Here is an 18938-nt window from a genome sequence, read left to right on the forward strand (position 1 = left end):
AATAATCTAAGTCATTCTTTTAATATCAGAGTAAAAAATATTCAATAGTCATATGGCTGTGAGTGAGGATGTCGGCCACGCCCTGGCTACCACTGTGACTCTTACTGAGCAAGGACAGCGGGTAGAATGTAAGGAAAGGCCGACAATGAAACCATCGACCTTCAGTTGGGAATAAAGAACAAAACTGGTTGCCCCTCTTAGATAAGTTCCATAGCTTTCTGGCCACCTCTGGTTATACAAAAATCAGTGCAGGGCAATCCAGTCTCATATCTGATTCAAGCCTTGCTCCCCTGCCCCACCCCAGCCCCACAAGTATGACTCCCTGTCTAGAACTGGGAAGGGGACATGGTCTCTTCTTTCACATCTCCTTCTTTGGGGTCTAGCTCCTCCAGAGCAGAGGCCAGCGTGGAGAGTTAGGAGAAGAAAGGACTGTCTTAGGAAACCAGCCACATTCCAGGGGACCCCACTTTGTGGTTGGGTCTGGATCTACCCTGTTCAAAGCTGATGGTTTTCTGTATGGCTGACCCAGCATTGGGAGGCAGAGATACAAAATTCCAGCCTAAAAGGAATGATGCTGACTAGCTGGACCAATCAGATTCTTCTCCCACTGGGAGGTTGAACTTGAGACAGAAAAAGTGTTGATTACTTGTCACAGAACAAACATTTACATGGGACAAAAACGAAGATGGATTATTTGTGTTTCCCTAAGGCAAAGCACCAGCATCATTATTTTTCCTTAAGGCTGCGATCTCTCTTTTCCCCCCACCCTATACAATCTCATCCAGATTTACAACTTCCACTAGTACAGAGAGCGTCACTAGGACTGAAGAATCAAAGAGGACAGACATTTCTGTCTGGTTTTTTTGCTGACTTACCCCTTAGGCCTAGAACAGTGCCTGGCACATGGCAGGCACTGGATAAACAATTGAGAATGATATGGAACGTCCATATTTGTATCTCTAGCCAGCCAGCCCTTGCTCCTAAACTCTAGACCTACACATGCAAACAAGTTATTAGGTGTCTCTGCTGAGTCTCAAACCCATGCAAACTCAACATATCCAAGACTGAGTGATGATCTTTTCCCACAAATAAAGTTCTGTGCTAATGTTTCCCGGTTCTGTGAATGGTATCCTCATCCATCCAAGGAGATGAACCTGAAACCAGGAGTCATCCTTGAGACTCTCATTTATGTCCTTAAATCTAAACATTCACCAAGTCCCTGCTGATTTTGCTTCCCAAACAGCTCTCCCATTCACACAGCCTCCCATTGTAAAAGCCTTCAGTGGCTTCCTATTGTTCTGGGGACAAAGGGAAAAGTTCTTTTTTTTTTTTTATTTGGCCATGCCACGTGGCATGTGGGATCTTAGTTCCCTGACCAGGGATTGAACCCGCGCCCCTGCATTGGAAGTGTAGAGTCTTAACCACTGGACAGCCAGGGAAGTCCCCAAGGGAAAAGTTCTTGGCATGTTTCTCAAGGTGCTGCATGGTCTATGCCCCACTTACTTTTCTATACTCACTTTACACCACCTTTTTCTGGGGTCACGCTGAACACGTTCCCTCCTCTCTGGAATGCTCTCCCCTCCCTTTCCCTATCAACATCCCCCATGAAGTTCACGGTTGCTCCTCCTTCATGACTCAGCCCAAGTGTCTCTGTCTCCTTCCCCACTTCCCTGACCCCCATCTGGGTCAAGGTCTTCTATTAACTCCTCACTCAAATGTCGTTCTCTTCTGCAGAAAGTTCATCTCACATTATAAATATTTATTCACTGCTCTGATTATCTGATTGACGTCCAACTCCTCCATTTGACCCTAAGCTCCATGAGAGCAGAAAATTTAACTGTTTATTCTTATCTCCTTAATGCCTGGTCCAGTGTTTTGCACACAGTAGGGACTCAAAGATCGAAGGAATTGAATGAACAAGCAGACAGCAGAAACGTTTTGGGTGGAATAGACAAGTGCGTGGGCTCCTCAGAACAAAGAACAGACGGGCTGCGTGAAACCCGAGTCCCAAAGGAATCGAGGCAATGACGACACCTCATGTTCCGTGTATGGGCACACAGAGGACAAAATTCACTACCTCACTCCTGAAACGTGTCTGAATGCAGCTACCAAAGAGCCTGTTTGCAATTCAATGACTGCAAGACACTGCAGAAAACTGAAAACCAATTGTCACGTTTTTTCCTTAGAACCATAATCATCTAGTTTCCCACTGCCTGTGAAAGGATCTGAGGGGAAAAAGCGCTGCTGGTGTTTAACATTTTTGTTCTCGTGATTAAAGAAAGCGAAGTGAGGTAGTGTCTCCATGGCTGGGCAGGGGGGCTGAGGATCGGGCCTGCTGAAGAGTAACTCTCTTGCCTGGTTTGTACACTTTTTCCCTCCGAACCTCACTTAAAAAAAAAAAAAATCGTAATACTGTCAAGAGCCATCTGATTTTGTAAGAATGCCTTTCTCATTAAAGATACTTCAGAATTTAAGAGAAAAAAAAATGAGAGGTTATCTTGTAGAGTGCTGTGATAAACTGTGATAAAAGTAATTCTGAATTAGCACAATTAACACAACCGACAACTCATCAATGTAAACTTGAGCGGTCTTAGGCCCGTCATTTTATGTTTGTTCAATGTCAAGAGAGACTTGAGCTGCCTTATTAACCATCCTGAGTGCCAGGGGATGAAGTGATCTCGTTTGGGTCAATCACACATAGAATGAAACTTTGGAAGGGCTTAGAGAAACCCTTCTTCCAAGAAAGTCTCAAATGTATAACATTTATTATTATGGGACTTGTTTGATTAAGGGCAAAAGGAAATAAGTCCATCTGTTGAGAAAGCTGTTCTTGGTTGGTGAAAGCTGCCCGCCATCCTGAGAGCATCCACTATCTTTCAGCTCTGTTACTTCCTGGCAGCCGAAAGCAGTCCTTTGTTTTTGAGGCCAGGGGGTGTATTAGTTTCCAAGGGCTGCTGTAACATAGTACCCAAAACTGGTGGCTTGAAACGGCAGAAATTTACTATCTCCGTTTTGGAGGATGAAAATCCCAAATCAAAGTATCTGTGGGCTTGGTTCCTTCTGGAAGTTCTAAGGGAGGGTCTGTTTCAAGACTTTCTCCTAGTTTCTGGTGTCGGTCCGCACCCCAGGTGTTCCTTAGCTTGAACACGCATCGCTCTAGTCTCTGTCTCTGCGTGTCTCTCTTCTCCTTTTTGTTATCAGGACACCAGTCATATTGGACTAGGGACCAACCTAATGACCTCGCCTTAACTTGATTTCAACTGCAAATACCCTATTTTTAAATAAGGTCACACCCACAGGTACTGGGGGTTAGGGCTTCAAAATCTCTTTTTGAGGGACACAATTCAACCCGTAATAGGAAGACATCAATTCTGACAGGTACCTTGTCTGTTTTGTTTTGACTTCCCGGATCCCTGACTAGTACCTGTTTAACTCCAAAATTCCAGTTGGCCGCTCCCCATTTTTGCATTGACTTCTAGATTTCTAGGCTGCTCTTTTTTTTTTTCTTTTTCTTTTTAAAATTGAGGTATAGGTGATTTATACTATTATGTAAGTTTCGGTATATAACACAGTGATTCACCATTTTTAAAGGTTATACTCCATTTTTATAGGTATTATAAAATATTGGCCATATTCCCTGCGCTGTACAACGTATCCCTGTAGCTTATTTTATACACGGTAGCTTGTACCCCCATCTTATCTGTCCCTCCCCACTCTAGGCTGTTTTCTTATGCTGATAATTGATACCCTCAAATTCTTAGCTTCTGTTGTGCCCTAATTAGCTTGAACCCTGATCTGAATAGTTCTCAGTCTTTGCTACTTCATCTCTTTAAACACATCTTATTGTTGTTTATGTCTTAATGTGGCATAAGGATTTATTTTTTAAAAGAAGCTTAACAATGAAGCTCTATCAGAAATAGCAGATCAAGTGCTATATAAGATGAGCTTTTGATATTTCAGTTATGTTAAATTATGGGTAATGATATGTAAATTGACAACAAAAGAGTCATCTCTGACCAAAAGATTGAGAGAGTGGCTTCAAGTGGAGTTGGGTTACATCAAAGGCTTTCAGTAAAATGCTGAGTGTTCCAACTCAGCCAGCGATGACTTATAGCTTCTTTGGGGTGTTGATCCTCGGCCCCTGGGCAGCTGAGTTTTTCCCCGAGCAGCGGAAATCCTAGTGTTGGATGCCTCCAGCTGCATGTGATTCCCAGCTGTTGTACAAATGTCACTCTCTGTGCAAACCGCAATGGGAAAAAAACCGGTTGGGTAGCACTGTCATAAATGATGTTACTACATAGCTACAAAAATTAAGAATCAGTCCGTAACCAGGTGGTCTGTCTGGAAACTTAGAGCATAAGAAGTCTGAGAGGACAAGGTTAACAGTTCGTCTTTACTTTCTTAGCTGTCATCACTCCTCATCTTCTGCAACCCAGCTTCTGCACCACCAGAATCCCTGAGCCTGCTCTCACCACCTTACCAATATGGTGACCAATTTTTTAATCAAAATTTTAAAAAAACCACTGTGGTCAGAAACACATCACATCACATTTATCATCTTAGTCATTTTTAAGGGTACAGTTCAGTAGCGTTAAGTATATGCATATTGTTGTGCAAAAGGTCTCTGAAACCTTTTCGTCTTTTAAAACTAAAACTCTATAGCCACTGAACGACAACTCCTCTTTGCCCCTTTCAACCCTCACTGTATTTTCTGTTTCTATGAATTTGACTACGTTAGATACTCATATAAATGGAATCATGCAGCATTTATCATTTTGTCACTGGCTTATTGCACTGAGGGTAACGTCCTCAAGGTTCATCCATGTTGTAGCGTGTGTCAGAATGAATAATATTCTACGTCATGTATATACCACTTTCTCTTTAGTCATTCATCCGTCAATGGACATCGTGGTGGCTTCCACCTCTCGGCCATTGTGAGTAACGCTGCAATGAGACCCTGCTTTCAATCCTTTTGGATATATACCCAGAAGTGGTATTGCTGGATCATTTCTATTTTTAATGTTTGAGGAACCTCATGCCGTTGTCCACAGCGGCTGCACCATTTTACACCCCCAGCAAGTGCACAAGTCTTCCAGTTTCCCCATATCCTCTCCAGGCCATGAACACAGAGTGTCTTTTCATTTACTTGCGTCTTCTGTAATTTCTTTCAGCAATGTTTTGTAGTTTTCAGGGCAGAAATCTTATACTTCCTTGGTTATGTTTTTTCCTAAGTATTTGATTTTTTCTGATGCTATTGTAATTAGGATTGTTTGCTATGGTGACCACCTTTGACCTCTCTGAAGTCTTTGAGATTGTGGACCACAGCCTTGTTCTTGATGACACACACGTTCTACTCTTTCCTCCTCTACCTCTTGGGCTTCTCATTCCCATTTCGGGCTCTTTCTCATTGGCTCACTGGATTCATTTGCAGTTCCTCAGGGAACCATTCTTCCCTTGGTAAACTCATGATTTCTAAAGGCCTAACTTACCACCTGCATGTTAATTTTTGCTTCTCTCCAATATCTGTCTCAGCCCTGATACTCCGCCTAAGTTTTAACCCTTACATCTAGCCACAGACATTGTCTCATAGATATTTCCCAGGCATCTCATGGAAAAATATGAGCCCCCCACTCCCCCAAATTAAACAAACAAACAAACCCCCAAATTCTTCCTTCTTCTGCATCCTCTGCCTTGGTGCATCTGGGGCAATCTAGCAACCTGGGTGATGCTCTTGTCTCCAGTCTTTGCTCATCGTACATCCGACGGGTCAGCAGATCCTACCCTCTGCGTTCTCTCTTCCGTACGTCACCGCTCCTTCATGTTCCCTCACCTCTATTTCCTTTAGTTGAGACTGCAAATCACCATCTGCTTCAGGGATTGGCTCTCCTATCTTCAGTCTAGGTGCCCTTCAATTCATTCTCTGAACTGAAGAATGTAGCGGAAAAAATGAATGAAATTTTGCCATCTGCAGCAACAAGGATGGACTTGGAGGATATTATGCTAAGTGAAATAAGTCAGACAAAGAAAGGCAAATAATGTATGGTATCACTTATATGTGGAATCTAAAAAATACAGCAGACTAGTGAATAGAACAAAAAAGAAGCAGACTCACAGACACAGAGAACAAACCAGTGGTTACCAATGAGGAGAGGGAAGGGGGAAGGGCAATTTAGGGGTAGAGGATTAAGAGGTACAAACTATTATCTATAAAACGAATAAGCTACAAGGATATATTGTACAACGTGGGGAATATAGCCAGTATTTTATAATAACTATAAATGGAGTATAACCTTTAAAAACTGTGAATCACTATATTGTACACCTATAACATATAATATTGTACAGTAACTGAATTTTGGTTAAAAAACAATAGAATATAGGGGAGATTATGTCGCTCTTGGCTTAAATGCCCACAGGGTAATATCTAATGGCTTAGCACTGCTGATGGCATTTCCTCTGCTGGTCCCTGCTTGTTTGCCCAGCTCACCATTTTCTCCCTTGCTCTATACTTGAGTCACAGTGAGCTCCTAGTGGCCTCCAAAAAGCCACTATGCTTTTTCTTGCCTAAAGAAAAAGTTTGCTGTTCTCTTGGTCTCAAGCACGCTTCTTCACACTGCCTTCTTCTAACTCCCTTCACCTAGATAGGCATTACAGAGTTTAGTCTGTGCCATACTTGGGAGAAAACATGTCTGATTCCATCATCTGTTATGTGTGTCTCCTTTGTGCTCCACAGTTTGTGGGATCTGTTTAGCTGTCACTTTCTCCCACCCGTTCATAAGCTATTTGAAGGCAGGAACAACGTCCTGCTCATCATTATGTCTGGTGCGCCTAACACAGCATCTGAAGTACAGCAGATGGGCATTCAGACCCCAGGATTACAAAAATGGGGAGATCTAGTAAAAGGAATACCTCAAGCGACATTGGCCTGATGCCATTACGTATTTGAATCACACAACCCTCCTTCTCCACATCCCGCACTGATTCCCAGCTCACTGGGCTACATTCTGATTATAATTTGACCTCCAGTCTACACATCCACGGGGAGAGAATCTGCTGATCCACAAATGCAAGCATCTCATCCAACCCATTTTCCAGACACTCGCCTTAGAGTGAATGAACGAACTGCTTCTCTGAGCAGGTTGTGTGTCACCTGCACTGGGGTCAGAAAGCCCTTATTATCCCAACTTAAGCACTTTACAAATTATATGAAATTGGGTGAGCAATTTATCTCCCTGAACGTTAGTTTCTGTGTCTTTAACATTTAGAATTAAATTCAGTAATTTTGCATATGAAGTGCCTGGGACCAGGTGGTTTTCAATGGGGAATGTTTATTATTGTAACACGTGCATCCTTCTTTCATGTTACCTTCGTCTGAGTTCAGTCCTGTGAGATGGAAAAAATACTGAGAAGACCGAAGGCTCGACTCAGATCAGGAGATGGCAAACAGTGCTTAGCTGAGTGGCTACTCTGTCCCCTTGCTGTTGCCCTAAATCCAGAATGACTTCAATACAGGAGACAAGACAGAGATGAAAATGAAAGCCCCCAGGTAAGGCTACAGAGAAACATTAACCTGGAGCTCCTATATATATATATATATATAGAAGCTCATGTTTTTAAAAGGACTAAGATTTTTGTTGTTTTGTTAAAATCATAATCAACGAGAGAGAGAAGACTCTTTATATGTCCATCCCTCACTATGCATTGGACGCCATCAAAGACCAAACATTATCAAATTTGAACCAGACAAGACTCAAATGGGACTTAATACCGAGCTGGGGAAACAGTTTTAATTTCAGAGCTTTGAACTTAATCTACACAGACTATCTCTACTTCCCTTTTCAATGATTCTTTTCCCTGAGGCTTCTCTATGGGTCTTTTTTTTTTTTTTTTTCTCATAGTTTAATGAATCTTCTACTGCTTAAAAGAAAACGCTTTGTCTCTGTCTTGCACCGAATTTGCAAAAATCATTAAAGCTGCAAGAATTATCTTCCTTTTCAAAGTTTGCAAAACTCCACCTACGTTCTCCAGTGTTTCTGCTACACCACGGAGCATGGAGGTCATTGTCTCCTACTGCTGTTTAGAGGATAGCAGTAGGTCAAGGGGGTTTTTAGCCTCTATCTGAACCGATCTGGCTTCTCAACAGCCAAATTATACATTTACAGACAATCTCATTTCTAGTCAATATTCTGATCTTATGTAAAAACACATTATATATCTCTATTTCTATCTCTATCTATCTCCAGGTCCTGTACTGGGTTTTGGTAATGCGGAAAAGAGAATCATGGTGTCTATTTAATTAGATATGGGGTCACATAAATTATGGCAGCTAGGAAGTGACTGCTACTGCAACATTGCTGCTAGGAAAGCAATAGATGAATTTTATGTGAATGCGTAATTGGCATGTTTTTTCAGAGCATTATTTGTTTTGGAGAGTGACAAAGGAAAAGCTACATTAGTGGCTATAAAGGCACAGCACTGGTGATGGCACAGAGACAGGTGGCCTGGGAATGAGCATTTACATCAGAACCTACCCAAAGTAATCCCTCCCCAAGGAGCCCTTTAATTATTGCCCTCTGAGTCCTCTCTTTAAAAAATTTCTGTCTATGAAAATGCCTTTACTAAGCAATAAATAATTCAACGTTGCTTCTTCTTCCTTAAGGAAAAGCATATATGAAGAGCCTTCAGAGCATTAGCATTAGGGAAGCAGTGCTGCTGTCTAGAATTCACAAATTTCCAGCTAAAAGTATTAAAGTAGGCATTTTAGTCGGGTAAATGCACAATTCCCCTTAGGTTTCCTGAAGTGTTAAAGAAGGCTGCTGGTCCCATAGTTTCTCCTGAAGAGCCCCACGGGTTAGCATCCCGGGCTGGAAACCACCGGCTTAAAGGGCAAGGAGGCAACTTCAGAAAATAATGGGGAAACAGTAAGTAGCATGTTTCTACTTCAGAAGAATACAATCCCAGCACAACTGATCCTGCAGACTGTGCTTGCCTCGGGGAGCTTCTCCACAAAAGCTCTGGTGCATGGAGCAATCTGATTTAGCATTCGGTCACACTTCTCCCCCTTTACCGCTGGCTTACATTAATAATCTGTGCTCTTTCCTTTAATTTCATCTCTTGGATGTTTTCCTCGTTCACTTCTTCACGTCTTTCTCTTCTCCCAGTCTAGTTTCTTCACTGTACCATTCAGCTTTCTACCATTGTCTCCTATCCCCTCCACCTCCAGGGACAGAATCCTTCTCCCAAGCATGAGAACCGACTTCTTCTAATAGCCCCCGTTCAGTGTTTCACATTTAACGTCTCCATTTTAGAGGTGGCTCACACTGGTTTCTATTACTCTTGAAAAATGTCTATATGCACCAACGTGTATATTTTAACACAACTGTTTCTACCGCAATCATAATAAAGTACATTAGGTCTCTAGAGACCTCTCTACAATGTTAATATGCTGCAAGCACCTTATGTCTGTGTCTAAGGAGGGTCATTGCTCCAGAAGGCCCCCGAGGGAACAGGTGCTTTGGCCAGTGTCTCTCATCACGTGGAGTGAATGGTAAGCATCTCAGCTCTTAGCTTCTGCCAAAGTCCTAACTCCAGTGCCTCTAATTAGATCATCTGCCTTTTGGATAGTTTTAATGATTGGGTAGCTTAATTCACCTCAAGAAACTGCCTGTCACGTCAACGGTTATTTCATGAATATAATGACATCTCTGTCATCTAAGATATCATTATTTATCAGCAAGTAACTAACAGTCTTATGAATGAGCATCCAAACGGCATAACTCACATTTGGCATTTATATAGCTTCAATGTGACTCAGTTTAGCATAGAAGCTGAGCCCGGGCTTTTGGTCCAAATTGCCTGGGTTCAAATCCTAACCCTGTCCCTCATTAGCAGTGAGTCCTTAGGTAAGTTACTTCTCTGTGCCTTAGTTTCCTCACCTGTAAGACGAAGCTATTAATAATACTTGCATCACATGGTTGCTGTGAAATTTAAATAAATGAAAATGCAAAGTACCTGGCACTGAGCCAGTGCTCACACAAACGTGACTGTAGCTATAAGAACCTACAGACTAGTTGGTGGAAAGGGTCAAAGATTGAAAAGAAAAAAGTTTAAACTGAATAAATACAGACTTTGGAATACAGAGTGCTTTCTGGAACTTGAAACATTAAGAAAATCAACTATTTCTTCACATTTTCCCCATCCCCTTCTCTGGGAATAATAAAAATAGACTAAAATCATTTAAATCCTGAGATAAACACCAGATTTGTAAAGCAAGGACTAAGGTGGTTATACAGCAAGAGATATTTATTGGTTGTGTCTAATTATTTGGTTGGTCAATTTCAATTTTGAACTCACTAAGTACATATTTCTTCTACAGTTAGAAACCATGGGAAGTATTTGCATCAAGGCATAACGAACTTCCCAACCCTCATTTGAAGAACCCACCACTGTTGCCACAAATTGAAAAGATCTGGAAGAAATCATGCCCACCACACCCAGATAACCATTTGCCTGTGTAGCCCCAGGACAGGGAAGAATTTCAATCCTTCCTTGATATGCTCGCCGTGGGCATCTTTATATCAAATATGTTTTTTTCTTTTTTCTTTATTGACTGCCCTTGGTTAAAAGCATAGGCTTTGGAAATAAACAAGAGTAAAAAAATGAAATGCTTAAAGTGATTTTCAGATATATAAATAACCACCAAAATTCAAATAGGTTATATCTTTGTTTTTTAAAAAATAGACAATTCTATCCAACTTGAAAATTCTGAATGTGTAGGGCCTTCCTAAAATTCCAGATAGGATCTCCATTGGGATGTTAATAATCCCAACTATTGCTGTGCTGGGGAGGGTGATCCAAGAATATTTATCCAGGCTCCCCCCACCCCTTTTACAAATTCTGCTTCTCAAAGGGTCTCTTCTCTTTGACAGAGTCAAATATTCAAGCCAAGTATCTTCCATGGAACAAAAACCATGAGAATAGCTAATCACACCTGTAATCTTTCTGCCACATCAATAACATAATCTTCACACACGTACATTTACATTTTGGGAACATGAGTATCAGTGCCATAACACCCAATCTATTTTCATACACAACTGGGCACACAGTTGATCAGTTATTCCATCCCATTTCTTATAACCACTTTGGGCACCCAGACTCAATTCTCTTTTCATGTCTAGTGGTCAGGCAAGTTGACGCTTAATACTTTTATGATGATGATCAAGAGTATTACATATAATTATGCCAAATGGCAATCTGGCCCTGAGGCGTTTCATTTCCAAACTACCTTCATTTAATGGCGGAAGGTGAATCTAAATTCAATTTACTATACTACATCCATCTTAATTTTACTCAGAATAATGATATAAAAATATTCCTAGGATAATCATAGAGCAATAAAAATTTCCTTTGTTGATATTAGAGAAGGTTAAACTTGGAAGAAAATTATTTGCCAACTCAGATTGTCTTAATTTATTAAAATCTATCTTTTTTTAACTTTGAACCTTGAACTGCTTTAATACTACCTGTAAGCACATGTCATGCCCTTATTTTTTTTAATGACGATTTAAAGAATCCCCCATTCATTACTTACTTGTTTAAGCTTCTTTAGATCTTCATCAAGTTCTAAGTTGTCCAAAATAACAGCAACAAACAAACTCAGGAGGATCTATAAAATGGTTAAATAGCAAAATGAAAAAACCCACACGCCACAAGTATCAAAATATTCTATGTATGATATAGAACATCTACCTGAAATATACACTTACATAGAATGCATTAAACATGAGTTGTGAATCACTGCACAGGTATTTTAAGATACTTATAGCAAATACATGAAAGGAAATGCATCTGTTAACTGAAATAAACAACATAAAATATTAATTTGCTTTATAAAACTGATTTAAAATGAAAATTAAGAAAACTTTAAAAACATAACTCAACAATCTTACTTCTAAGACTGTATTCAAAGAGAGTAACCTGAAGTACTAATGAAAACCTTTATATTCAAAAGTGCTTGAGAGATTATTTGTCATAATGAAATACTGGAAATAACATCTAACCTTATGTAAATAGCTAATACAGTTATAGAGATCTCTATTGTAAAATTCATGCAGCCATTACAAATCCATTGTGGTAACTAGTCTCCAACATTGTGAGTCCCTGGTGTTCACAGTCTTGTGTGTCCCCTTACACATCGAATATGGCTGGTCTGTATAACCAATAGGTTACGGAAAGGACTGTGTGTGACTTATGAGGCCAGGTAGTAAAAGACACTGTGGCTTTCACCTCGCTCCCCCTCGGATCACGCACTCTGCTGGAAGTCAGGTACCGTGTCCTATGACCAGGTGCAGTGTCCCTATGGAGAGGCCCCTGTGGCAATGAGCTGAGGCCTCCTGCCACAGCCATGTGACTGACCCATCTCAGAAGTGGATCCTTCAGCCCTAGTAAAGCCTTCAGGTGACTGCAGCCCCAGCTAACATCTTGACTGCAAACTCGTGGGACACTCTGAACTACAGAAACACCCAGCGAAGCCCGTCTCAGATTCCCGACCTGCAGAATCCATGTGAGATAATAGATGTTTATTGTTGTAAGCTCTTACGTTGTTCATAACTTGTTCTATAGCAATAGATGACTAATACGCTCATGAATTTTAACAGGAGGAAAACTGCTTACAATATTAAATGAAAGTATACATGGTAGAAGTGCAAGTATGTGCCAAAAGAAATACTAGAGAAAACGCTAGGAGGAGGTACTTTAGAAATGTTAACGGTGCATGCCTTTGTGGAAAACAATGGACTCCCCCTCCCTTTTTTTTTGTATTTCACCATATTTTCCCAAATAAAGAAAAAGGCATATGCTTCATTTGGAATGAGTAAATACGGTAAAAGAAAGAAAACAACAAAAAAGTAGAATTTGAAAAATATTTTCATTTCTAGTCCCTTTTCAACTTTGAATTCTCTAAAGTACCACATTCATTTGATCATCTTTTTCATTCTTAATTTATATTTTTCCTTTTAATTTCCCTCTTAGCAAATTATTCCCATTTGTTACTATTGGACCGTTAAGCACAAAGGTAAGAAAATCGAGGCAATTTCGTCATGACCCTTGAGCACCAGAGAGATTATTATACAGAAGTTAACGGCTAGCTTTTTTCCAAGTTTAATGAGCATATAACAAGGGGGGAAAAAAGTCTCAACTACTGTGAAGTTTTGACAATGTTTGGCTCAGGACAACTGCCAGCACCCTTCCTGTGAATATCCACAGCCTTTGGGATCCTACCAGAACTTAAAGGGGATACAGAATGGTCTAGAACATAGATGTTTTTTCTTTTGTTTAATTTTTTCAAAATTGAAGCATAGTTGATTTACAATGCTGTGTTAATTTCTGCTGTACAGCAAAGTAATACACATATGTATATACTTTTTAATATACTTTTCCATTATGGTTTACTACAGGATATTGAATATAGTTCCCTGTGATATAGGAACCACGGTAGGATCTTGTTGTTTATCAATTCTGTATATAATAGTCCGCATCTGCTGACGCCAAACTCCCAATCCGTCCCTCCCCCACACCCCCTCCCCCTTGGCAACCACATGTCTGTTCCCTATTAGACCACAGACTTCTTTTTTACTGATGTCACCACGTCCACCACACTGTGCACATCTGGGCACAGATATATTCAGGCTTACTCTAAACCAGACATTATTCTATAAAGGACATTTCATAGTTCACTCCAAGTCTAGCCCTTGTCCTGTGACCTTGAGGCTGACCTTGACGTTATCGTCGAAAGTCCTCTCACGGGAGGAGTCTCCCTTCTCCTGCTTCCTCTCCCAGACTCAGAGTGGCCACCTGAAGGGCTCCGCTGTGCATCTGAGCTGTCTCACACCACTTCTGTCTCTCCTGGGCACTGGAAGCAGGCCTGGCTCTGTGTCCTAACCTAACAGCCTTTCCTATCTCCCCAGGGAAAGGGACACAAATCCAAAAAGAAAAAAATAATTTCCCTGATTAAAAAAGGGAAAGCCACAGTTCCCCTCCCTTTTCTTAAGCGCATGTCCTTTGGAAAACTTGTGCTTAGAAACTCTGTCCCTTTGAGATGTATACAGATCTTTTTAAAAGCTAAATAAGTCTCATCATTCTACACCCCACAAGAGTGCCCTGTCTCCCCTTCTCCATGGGAAGCTGGGAATATAACTTAGCCACCTGGACCCATGTTGCAAAACTACCTATTTATCATGGAGATATGCAAAGTTTTATCTTCCTTCGGGTAAAGGCAAATTAGCTATCACAGTCACCAGGTGAATTTAGGGGGAATTGCATTTCACAAAGGATGCCGTCGAGTCTTCTGGCCTGAGGACTAGCTGTTTTCATCCTGAGAGAATGGATGTGATGTGGGGGTGTGTGGCAAAGGGTGACGCGGCTCTCTGTCTTTGTGGTCACTTTGGTGGATTGCCCGTGATGCCATCACAGTCCGGTTTAGTGCTATTCAATAATAAACCTGTTTTCTTTCTTGTCTACCTTGGTGGAGGTTTTCTGGATTGTCAGGAGATTTTATTTTTAATTATTTTCCCAGCACCAGACAGATGGCAGGCTCCTTAACCACAGCAAGGTTATGCTATTCGATTAAATTGGACTGTGTCGCCGTGTCAGACACTGCCTGGTCAGGAACATAAATGCAATACCGTGCTCACCACTACGAAGCTCACCATCAAATTAAGCAGACGTGGGTTGGCAGCCTGGTGGAACGTGGCTGGAGACCTTGGCCGGCAAATAGGCTCTGACAGTCACCAGCTACGTGGCAACCGTTAGCCCACTGCGAATTTCTGTGCTCTCATTTGTAAAATATAATGGCTATAATAATAATAGCTTGACAAATTGCAGCTATAGTATTTTTTCATTTAATCCTCCTGCAAGAACCCTGGTGTGTGGTATAGCCTATATGAAAATACACAGACGTAAACTTAGATATGCGACACTAGAACAGTTTTCTTCATATTTTTACATATCAGTTGAATTTAGCCCATAAGCCCTCCATTTGTGTTGATGGCTGAAAACCGAATCTTGTTACATGAATCCAGTTTTGTCCTTTAAAACTCAGTTACGTTTGAATAAACGCTCCTTTTCTTTGTAGGTCTGGTTTAAAGTCAAAGATGTGATTGTCACTGGCCTCTGGTCCACTGTGGCCATGTGACTGGTCCTCTGTCCCCCACCAGGGGCAGTGATGGCGCTTATTTGGGGGACGCTGGGTTTTCTCTCTGCTGAACTGATCACCACCTCAGTTCCTGCAGCTCCCGCTAAGATCTCTGGTTCTCAGTGACACCCCTCGTTTTAGTTTCCTAGGGCTGCTGCAACAAATTGCACGAGCTTTGTGACTTAAAACAACAGAAAGGGATTCTATGACAGTTCTGGAGGCCAGAAGTCCAAAATCGAGCTGCCGGCAGGATCACAGTCCCTCCAAAGGCTCTAGGGGAGGATCCTTTCTCGCCTCTTCCGGCATCTAGTGGCCCCAGGCGTTCCTTGGCTTGTGGCAGCATCGCTCCAATCTCTGTCTCTGTCCTCACATGGCCTTTTCCTAATGCTCCCTGCGTCCTGTCCTCATCCTTCTCTTATAAGGACACTTGTTATTGGACTTGAGGCTTAACTGGATAATCCAGATTAATCTCATCTCAAGATCCGTAACTTAATTGCATCTGAAATGACCATTTTTCCAAATAAGGTCACATTTTCACAAGCCTGGGAGTTAGGACATGGGTATACTTTTGTGGGGGCGCCCATTCACCCCCTCTGCTCTCTATCTGGTCTCTAGTTTGGGCCCTTGTTCCAGCAGTCGTGTTCTTCGTACTCCGAGGCTCTCAACTCTCGAGGGAGTTTGGAAGTCCTGCCATTCCAGGTGGAGGCTAAGGGAGACTGGCTCTTGGCGGGGAATCTTTCAGACTGTCTCTACCTAGACCTCTCAGGCAGCTACACAGCTCTCTGCGGGCCGCCCCTCGTCTGTGTCGGCCCCTAGCAAGGCCCTCTCCCCGTCAAGTTCAGACAAGAAGTGGTTGCAGGTCTTGGTTGCCAACACGCCCGGGATGGTACCCATACTGCTGTTGCCCTGGGTGTGACGTGCCACCATCGTCGAAACACACCGCCTCCCTGTCTCCCTCTGGGCCCTTCCGCCTCCCGCGTGCTTCATCCCCAGAAACTGTTCTTATCTCCTCGGAGAAGGCGGGGATCTGAAGGAAGATGGGAGCAGGGGCTTGGAGCGGGGGCACACGTGTGAGAAGACTGACAACCGGAGTACCCCAGGTTCGGTTCTGCGCCATCTGAGCCCTCCGATTTCTCAGAGCCGATCTGGGCCAACGCGCCTAGGTGCCTCTTCTGCACGCTGCTCATTTAAGGTCACGAGGGGCCGATCGTGAGTCCAGCCACGTGCTACCAGGATAGCAAGATGCCAAGGAGAAGGAGGATTCTGGCAGGAAGGGAACTGCGAGAAAGTCTTTCCAGGTGGCATGAGGGAAGACAGGGCTTTGAGAGTAGGGGGCTAACTGGGGACCTGGTGAGCTGGTGAGTATGGCCAGAGCATGGGTGCCTGGATAGGGGCCGGGGGAGACTGAGAGGTAGGCCTGGGGGCTGGCAGTGTGCCCAAATGCCACCAAGGGAGGTCGGGAGGTGTGAGAGGGAGGCTGTAATAATCACAGAGTGATGGCATTCTTTTCTTCTCTGTTAAAATTTTCCTTTCAGATGTTCTGGATTTTTATGCAGGTAATGCAGTTATTTGAAGCTGGCTCATTGAAATAGTAATGGGATACTGTTAAGTGCCGTTGGACAAAAGTTATTAAATGTGTACTGTTTTGTCACCTTAATTTAAAAAACGGTACACTTTATACCTCCTTTTTGGAGGAAAAAGGAAAAAGCTACCCTTCAGGGCAGAGGACAGAGAAACAGGCGGGAGAGTCTAGCTGCACATTCTCTTTTTCATGGAGATAAGAGTTTGATTTTCACGGTAGAGAGAAGGCAAGACTCAAAAAGGAAACACTTTGGCTTCGCTGAAGGGGCTTTGCAGGTAGAAAGCCCCTCGCTAACAGCGTTGAGACAAGCTCTTGGGGTGGGTTTTGGTAACAAATTTAAGCACAATATATGAGAAAGTTTAAAGTTTGCTTTAAACTACATTAAACCTAGGTTCATTCACTGCCTGAATGTTCAGTCTTTCCTGCTTAGTAAATGTGAAGACGTGATGGCAAAAACAGAAACCGTATTTAAAAATGTGTGTGGAGTTCGAGTGTCCTTGAAACTCTGTGTGCACACGACGTTTATGGATCCTTGTCGCCGTGTTCCTGACGAGTAGGGCCCTGTGCTAAGGTGAGGACTTGGCACTTGGGGTCTGGCTTTGATGTTGTCTCTCTGGAGTGGAAAGAGAAGATGCCGGAGAGGCTAGGTCTGCAGCTGACTCTGCCAGGAGGTGAGAATTACTTCGTAGTTTTTTTCTCCGACTCTCATAAGGTGGCAATAACCACCGTGATAAAGAAACAGAAGTGAAGGGACGGTGGCAGCTTGGTTTCCATCATATTTAATTTACATTGTCAGTGAGACAATATTTTCCTACAAACCGAGTGCTGTGCGGACTTGGACTTGAGCTTGCAGGCTGACCTGGGTGTCAGCCATTTCTCCCCCCAACCCCAAAATTAATGGGAGTGGGGGACAGATCCTAATTCTGAAAGCAAGAACTATTCCTCAATCCTCTCGGTGTTGCTTTTTGTTGTTGCTGATGTTTGTTCTGTTTTTATAGAAAGCCGAGGTGATGCTCGTTAACCTGAACCCGTTACGTTGACGTCTGAGTCTTATTTTCAGCCAATGTCTGCCTACTACCAGTACCATCCGTACTGTGCCAAAAGGCTTTTCATAGCCATTAAATGAGGTTCACAGTTTTATATTAAATGCTACTGACATAACAAAAGAATTTTTACAGGGATTTGTCACATTGAATCACAAGAGCTTCATCATTTGCATGAAACCTTTTTACCTTCACGCTTTGCTGGTTCTAAATTACACAGTCAACCTGTTGTGTGCATTGTTTATCTTTCATAATTTATATAATATTTAAATTTATAATGGGGCATGGAATTCTAAATCACTATTTTTTTCTTAAAGATGTAATTTCAGGGGAAACATGGCTAATGATATATCCTTTCATTTCCTCTTGAGCTTTGTTAAATAAAGCACACATATACTCTCAACACAGTGGTATTTAGTGTGTGCAATGCTTTAAAACAAGAAATTCATATTTATATTTTCATGCACTGGCTACTCGCCACTTTTAACAGATCTATAACACTGCATTATATTAATATGCAACACACGTATTTGCTCTATCATGCAATATACAATGGATGTGATACATCCACTTCCTTATTTTGTGATCAACATTGATACATTATGAATCACCGATTTCATTGAAAAAGTCAAGAATATCTATTCAAATAGTCCAGGTACCTAATTCTTTATTTTTCTCAGATTACAACACCCATTCTCAAGATATTTTTGGCATTGACAATGCATTTGGTGTGGAAAATCAGGTCTCTGCAAGCCTGGCAAGTCTCCTTCCTAGAATTTCTATGAATGGGGTAGTTACTGCTTGGTGGGGCGCTGACCTTCCAGCCTAGCGGGTTTCAAAACCAATGTCTCCAGGTTCAATATGGCTCCCGCCGCATGTGGTAGGAGGCGTTCAGCCATTGTGATTCCTCACGACCTCTCTTCTCCTCTAACTCCTCCTCTCTCTCCTGAAAAAGCCAGATTCACCTGGGCTAACGTATTTGCTATGTTTAAGTCTGATACCTCTAACCACAGATAATTAACTTGGTTTCCTTCCATTTAACCATAATGCATTTCAATGAAATTCAATAAACGACTGAAGCGGTGTGTCCTCCAGCATCATCATTCCCTCCAGTTTTGTT

General features: G+C 42.1%; 1 protein-coding gene across 6 annotated transcripts in view; it reads right to left on the reverse strand.

Moving 5' to 3' along the window:
* Positions 1-18938, reverse strand: part of NALCN (sodium leak channel, non-selective) — a 274410-nt gene that overhangs the window by 94328 nt on the left and 161144 nt on the right. For all 6 annotated transcript variants that reach the window (XM_067016966.1, XM_059042399.2, XM_067016967.1 and 3 more), the window contains one exon: positions 11594-11668. In XM_067016966.1, the coding sequence (XP_066873067.1) occupies positions 11594-11668 (75 nt within the window). The remainder of the gene's footprint in view (positions 1-11593; positions 11669-18938) is intronic.

This window comes from Kogia breviceps, chromosome 16, assembly GCF_026419965.1.
Source record: "Kogia breviceps isolate mKogBre1 chromosome 16, mKogBre1 haplotype 1, whole genome shotgun sequence".
Classification (NCBI taxonomy): domain Eukaryota; kingdom Metazoa; phylum Chordata; class Mammalia; order Artiodactyla; family Physeteridae; genus Kogia; species Kogia breviceps.